The sequence below is a fragment of the Bombus flavifrons genome, chromosome 8, assembly GCF_040668555.2.
Source record: "Bombus flavifrons isolate JBK064 chromosome 8, iyBomFlav1_principal, whole genome shotgun sequence".
Classification (NCBI taxonomy): Eukaryota; Metazoa; Arthropoda; class Insecta; order Hymenoptera; family Apidae; genus Bombus; species Bombus flavifrons.
In genome coordinates, this window is record NC_138449.1 from 7,340,593 (window position 1) to 7,348,051 (window position 7,459).

General features: G+C 33.7%; 1 protein-coding gene across 5 annotated transcripts in view; it reads left to right on the top strand.

The window, feature by feature from the left end:
- The window catches only part of LOC138182923 (endoplasmic reticulum aminopeptidase 1), a 23,251-nt gene extending 15,792 nt beyond the window's left edge, over positions 1-7,459 (top strand). For all 5 annotated transcript variants that reach the window (XM_069119370.1, XM_069119369.1, XM_069119371.1 and 2 more), the window contains 11 exons: positions 215-311; positions 582-664; positions 841-1,046; positions 1,145-1,325; positions 1,670-1,895; positions 2,229-2,791; positions 2,867-3,098; positions 3,711-4,116; positions 4,259-4,401; positions 4,631-4,983; positions 5,338-7,459. In XM_069119370.1, the coding sequence (XP_068975471.1) occupies positions 215-311; positions 582-664; positions 841-1,046; positions 1,145-1,325; positions 1,670-1,895; positions 2,229-2,791; positions 2,867-3,098; positions 3,711-4,116; positions 4,259-4,401; positions 4,631-4,983; positions 5,338-5,493 (2,646 nt within the window). In that variant the 3' untranslated portion in view covers positions 5,494-7,459. The remainder of the gene's footprint in view (positions 1-214; positions 312-581; positions 665-840; positions 1,047-1,144; positions 1,326-1,669; positions 1,896-2,228; positions 2,792-2,866; positions 3,099-3,710; positions 4,117-4,258; positions 4,402-4,630; positions 4,984-5,337) is intronic.

Here is a 7,459-nt window from a genome sequence, read left to right on the forward strand (position 1 = left end):
TCTATAGTACTATAAATTTCCATACCCTAGAGTCTAAAGTATCATAATCTAGGATTGCCGGTTATTTGATCAATTTTATTGTTGATCATTCATATTTTACTAGCAGTTACATAAATAGTATATCTTTAGCATCGAAGATAAAAAATGTATGCAATTGCAGTAGCTCGCTCAACTAACGGTCTAAAAATAATTTAATTGAATGGAACTGTTACAGGTGTTTCCTTGGAATAACGTGAGGCTACCTACGTTTGTGCATCCTACTAGGTACAATATCACTATCCATCCAAATCTTACCACCTTAGAAGTAAAAGGTAAGTAGTATATCGTTAACTAGTTGTTAGCTAACGTTCGAGAATATCGATTGTTACATTTTTATTGCGAAAGAATTTGTTTTAATTTATCAAACTTTTCCAAAACGTTATTTATCATAAATATGTAGAAAGACATCTAAGACAGAAATCTTACAGTATCTTTAAAATTAGGAAATTAATTTCTGAAGTAAAAAAGTAATGTTTCCGTAATGCTCTGCACTAAAATATTTAAGAACGAAGAAAAAAATAATTTTTAATTTCCATTTGCAGGACAGGTCACAATCGAATTCTATGTCGATAAAGAGACCAACTATATCGTCTTCCATAGTAAAAATTTGACAATAAATGAGAAAGTGAGTATTTAAAATAATATGCGTGTACTGTGGCTCGAAGTATTCGTACACTTACAGACATATTTTATTAATATATTATGTATATTTATGTAAATTTCATACGTTATTATGAGCCACTGTACATACATCAGTATCATGTTCTATCTACTTTCTAATTGCTAAAAACTGGTTTTTAGATGATTCAGGACCGTAAAGGCCACAGATTAAAAATTGCAAAATTACTGGAATATCCGAAACATCAACAGTTGTATTTAGAACTGGAAGAGAGTAAATTTCGGAAGAGAGGGAATTACACAGTACACTTGAGGTTTATTTCGAAACTGACGAGTGAACTCGAAGGATTTTATCTTAGCAGCTATGTCACCCCAGAAGGAGAAAAGAGGTCACTCTGAAACTGTAATAATTTTCTGTTTGGGAAATTGCTCAAGGCGTATCTTCATTTTGAACGAGATCGTAACTGAATTATTTTTTCGACTATAGGTATCTCGCCACGACTCATTTCGAACCTACGTATGCACGCTCGGCATTCCCATGCTTTGACGAGCCACAATTTAAGGCTAAATTTAAGGTTTCGATATTTAGGGACAGATTTCATATCGCGCTATGCAATATGCCTGTGATGAACACCGAGGATGCTGGATTTTACATGGGCACCGGACTGGTGAGTACGAAACTAATGAAGTTATGTTCTTGTTAAATTATTTTATTAAATTAGTGTTATATTATGATATATTATTATTGGCCAAACATTTTCCTTTGTTTCTTCCTCATGAAATATTTGAAACCACATATCATTATTATTATTTCTTGTTTTACATATCTGATTTACAAAATATTGTTGTACGTTGCTAAACGTACTATAATTTTACAAAGCTTCTTAGTTAAAATGTATAGTACAATAATACTGGAAGAAAAACGAATACTATATAGTACAGTCTATAATTTATGTTACTATAATTGTACTATATGTACGTAAATAACAACATCTATTGCAAACATTTTCAGCTTCGCGATGATTTTCAAGAATCTGTAGAAATGTCGACGTACCTGGTAGCTTTCGTGGTTTGTGACTTCAAACGAGTCTCCGAATTGACTAAAAGGAATATTTCCGTGAGTGTTTATGCAGCAGAGACGATGCTTCCACAGGCAAAATACGCGGTAACTACAGCTGCTCGTACAATGGATTACTTTGAATCTTTTTTCGGGGTACATTATCCATTGCCTAAACAAGGTACGTAATCAAATCAGAATATAAAAGTAATTGTAATTTCATTGGTGCAACAGAAAGTTTCTTATTCATGGTGTACCAGGTTTCTCTGAACAGACATTTCTAGTACACTGTATGACTATGAATAAGAAAAAAATGTTTTGCAATTAAGCTAACAAACTCCGTTATATTTTGAAGTACAGCTTTCATTTAATAACATTTCTATTTTAATTTTATAACATTCTTTTCTTATTTCTATTCATAGGATATACTGACAAAATATGACTGAAAAAACTCGAAACACCTTATATATCCTATATCAGTTTTTAACATATAAATTTTATTAATTTCTGATAGACTTAATAGCTATTCCTGACTTTGCCGCTGGTGCAATGGAAAACTGGGGCCTAATCACGTACCGAGAAACATCAATACTTTATGATCCACAAGAGACATCAACCAATGCTCACGAGTGGGTCGCTATAGTTGTCGCTCACGAATTAGCTCATCAATGGTTTGGTAATCTCGTCACTATGAAATGGTGGAACGATTTATGGTTAAACGAAGGAGCGGCCAGTTTCTTCGAATACAAAGGAGTGAATCATATCTCACCTGAGTGGAGCATGATGGATCAGTTTATTTTAGACAAAACTCAACCAGCGCTTGATCTCGATGCTTTGGCAAGCAGTCATCCCATAAGCGTTCCGGTTAAAGATCCAAATGAAATCGAAGCTATATTCGATGATATCAGTTATAGTAAGGGCGCCTCCATACTCAACATGCTTGAGGGGTTTTTGTGCGAGGATGTTCTGAAAAGTGGATTGAACGACTATCTAAATTCGCACGCGTATGGAAATGCGGACACGAACGACCTCTGGGCGGTCTTTACAAAACATACAAATAATACTTTTGACGTAAAAGTAGGTATAAGTTTGAACGATTAATTTTAAAAACTTATAATTTCTGGTGTTCCATGAAATACAATGTGTCGGCAGGCAATTATGGATACATGGACCCAACAAATGGGTTTTCCTCTGATTACGATCACACGTAATGGGAATACCATCACAGCAACTCAGAAGAGATTTCTAATTTCGCCAAAAGAAAACGATACAGAACTGCAAGAATCAAAATCGCCCTTTGACTACAAGTGGTATGTCCCGTTGAGCTACTACACAGACAAAGAACCGCGCAAGCTTCACAACATATGGATGAATTTAACCGATGGTAACACATAGGACAATTATAACGAACATTTTTTTTAGAGATGTTTAACAGCATTAAGCGAGAAATCGTTAAAGGAGTCCGTTCAAAGGCGATATAAAATTATTTCCAATTGATCTTTTTTTCATTTTACTACAATTCCTACATAGGAGATTTATTGATTTTCGATCTTATCTTTCCCGCCGATGTTAGATGGAAAAGGAGAGGAACATATTGACAACTATGATTTTTGATAAAAATAAAATGACCTTCGTTGACTGTGTTTTTTATCTAATTGAAAAATTAAGCTGGGAAATCAAGGTGGTTCATAAATGAATCTTAAAGTACAAAAAATTAAGAAAAATCAATTGCGTATAATTTTATATGGTTTTCGAATAGCTTTGCAGTTATTGGGCTTTATGAATTATTAGCTGGCAATTTCATTCGTTTCGTAGATCTCATTTTTCGAATAACGTGAGTTTCATTCGTGCATTTTTAAATTAAAAGGTAATATATAATATAATCCAAATTCATGCATGGAAAATATATTTCTTGATACGAGTGAACTTGTTATCTGATAATAAATTGAACCATATCTTCGACCTCATGGAAACAAAAATTACTACATATTTTCAGTAACGTTCGAAATACCTACCGACGTGGAATACATAAAATGCAATGTGAATCAAAGTGGATTTTACCGTGTATCTTACCCGGAAGAGATGTGGGCATCAATCATCACTACATTATTGAATAATCACACCAAGTTTAGTCCAGCGGACCGTGCTAATCTTATTGACGATGCGTTTACGCTTTCCGAAACAGGCGAGTTGAACGCTACCGTACCTCTTGAATTATCTCTTTATCTTTTGAATGAGAGAGATTATGTGCCATGGACTACTGCACTGGGATATTTACATTCTTGGAAAGATAGATTAAGCGAAAGTCCCGGATATAAAAGATATATCACATTCTTGAAGCTTTTGTTAACTCCAGTTATCAAATACGTTGGTTGGGCAGACGAGGGATCACATTTGAAAAAGTAAATATAAAATCTTGTTAACTTTAGAACACCAACAAGTCATTTTTATAACTGACAAAGTTTCTAAGATTAGGAAGATTAGAATAATTGTACAATTCTTGTACATCGAGTATCTTAAATTCGCTACGTTTCTTTTCCACAGGTTATTAAGAATTGCAGTGCTTCAATCAGCTGTATCAGTAAAATTGGACGATGTTGTAAAACCAGCAAAAAACCTTTTCGAAGACTGGATGTTAAAAGGCAAACGAATTGCCCCAAATATACGAGACGTCGTATACGTTGCAGGTGATACAATATTATTTTTATCATACATCTAATATATTCACCACGTTCATTCGTAGATCCATTTATTTATTTGCAGATTCACTGATATTCAGATCATTTCTAGATGCGTTTTATTCATTCACTTGTAAATTCATTATATTTATTCATTGCATTGCGTTTATTCTTCTTTGTACAAGAATCAAATTTTATTCAATCATTCGTTACATCGTACATTTTTTTTTTTGTACAGGAATCAAATTTGGTGGTGAGAAAGAGTGGAATCATTGTTGGAAAAATTATCAAGAAACTCAGGTACCAAGCGAGAAACGAATAATGTTGCAAGCGTTAGGAGCGACGACAGATTCTTGGTTGCTACAACGTTACCTTTTACGATCGTTAAATCGAGATATGGTGAGATCACAAGACGTTGAAACTGTTATAGCCTCTGTCGCTACCAATCCCGAGGGTCAATTCCTTGCATGGCGTCATCTCAAAGCTTACTGGCCTCAGATACATGTTTTATTCGGAAATGGATCGCTGACCATGGGTAGTCTTATATCTGTTGTAATTTCTGACTTTTTCACGGAATACGACTACCACGAGGTAAGTAAAAAATATACTGTTTCATTTCTTAAACACAATTTTATAATGAAACACTTTATTAATAATGTTCCAAATAACACTTGTAAAAGAATTATTTTTAATTTTATCATTGTATTACTTGCAAGTGAATCATTTTAAATTTTATCGTTAAATACTCGATAGCTCTAATAAAGGATAAAATTATCCTGGCTTCTTCTTTCTGTAATTCTGTACCTAAAGTATATTCTATAAAAATAAGCAAGATTACGCATATTTTTGTACGATTCAATTGCTGAAACTTTCAAAAATTCCATATTTAATTAATAATCCTTTCCATACGAGCCTGTAATAAGTATTTTTGACGTTGCGTCTTAGGTTTCGGAATTCTTTAAGGAAGTGGATGTCGGAAGTGGTCGGGGAGCATTAGAACAAAGCCTAGAAACAATCAAGTTCAATATACATTGGGTAAAACAGAATGCAGATGTCGTTGATCGATGGCTCATAAATTATTTGGACAGTCACACAAGTTAACCCTTTGTTTATCGGGAATGGGACACGAATGACGCGAAATTATCATCCATACATTTCGTAACAATACTTACGTTTTTCATGGTGCTCATCGATACATGATATCTTCGTGTGACACGATATAGTCTAAGAAAAAAGTAAGACGTTTGTTACTATCCAAAAGGTAACCGTTTATTTACCACTTAGTTAGGTATATACATAATAATTCGCAGATCAAAAATGACCCATTTCCGTCGTACCCATCAAAAGATTCTTCTCATCGGTTAAAAATCAATGATCCTTCAACGGACGAAGGATCGACCGATACTTTGTCAAGTTGCGAGGCCTCTTGCACAATAATTTACCAACTAATAATATTAGTCATTTGACAATTTACAGGCTGTACATTCTAAATTATTCCACAATTTTACAATTTATCCGTCAAATAGGAAATGATTTGTAAAATTCACTCTTAACATTTCATTCCTTTTATTATCAAATTTCTTAATATGATACAAGAGAGTTTATTAATGATATTATACAATGGTTTGTACTTTGTGACTTGTAAAGTTGCACAAATATCAGTTCAATCGTGTAGGAGTGCCAAGAAGTATTAAACTCATACCAAAGTTCGTACTATCAGATTTTTGTCCGTTGGAAGAAATCTTTCGATGAATCGAAACAAAGCCGAATTGTTTATATGTAACACATTATACACCGATTTATACGCACTTTCGAAAGTATTTATTTATTATACACGCAGTGCGTGCAGATTGGATTTATTATATATAAATAGAGAGAGAGAGAGAGAGAGAGAGAGATTATAGCGAGGAGAGAACAACGTTGTTCCTAGGGTAGTCGCTAACCCACCGAATTTTTCCGGGAAGAAGAAAAGGGCTAACGACGTACGCCTATTAACGTTGACACTTTAGTCTCCCAAATAATACTATACTTTATTACAAGGAGTGACAGTTAGTTATCTCCACGTGATGCCCAAGCCCCATTCCTGATCCATCCAGTACAGTAATTCAACGGAATGCTGAAGATTTGACGAGAAACGCTACTTAACATATTTCATGAGTCAGCCCTAAGCTCTATATTAAAAAAAAGAGTAGCTATAAATACGATCAGTAATACAGAATAATATTTTGGCCTGTGCTAGAGTACGTAAGATTTTTATTCCGTTTAACGTTTATTGTATATATACAAGTATAAAGTTACAAGATATTTACATGATTATTTTATTGATACAAAATTTTTGTAGCGGTAAATGTCAATTGTACAGTCAGTAAAAAAAGAAAAAATTAACGAATTACATTATAATATGTAATATAATCGATGACGATCATTAGAAATCCATTTTTCGATGAAACTCAGCTGCTCTTGTAAAGGATAGTGTGATTCGCTGTAAATACATAAAAAAGAAAATCAAGGAACGACGTTAAATTGCGTTAGTACTAATCAAGTAATTACAGAAAATGCCCGAAACGATTGTTACGAACAGTCAGTTAATATAAGTAGCATATCAATATTGGAGAAGTGTTCGACAGATTAATTCAGCCAAATCTTTCGTCAAAACAGAATTCTAGTTTCGTGGGAACGGTGAAGATTTGGCCTCGAAAGAAAGAACATATTACGAGGATTGTATCGTCCCTCGGAAATAATCGCGAAAAATTGATGTACCGTGTGTGTCGTGTATTTATATTACCGCAGAACACTGGATGCGCGGGATATGTCTCGCGTGGAGCTGATCATTCTCCATGTGAAGTAGCATAATAGAGAATCGGATATTTTATTATGAAAAAGTGTATAAATTTATGTATGTAATCTTGTGATGCTTTGTATGGTATGTACATATTAGCGTAAGAGAATTGTGTGCTCTGTGTGATCGGATATATTTAAAAGAAAAGGTATCTAGATGCATACAAAATATGTTAATGCCAAAGTTAACTGCTGGCCTTTACAAAAAAAAAAGAAGAAGAAAAAGAAA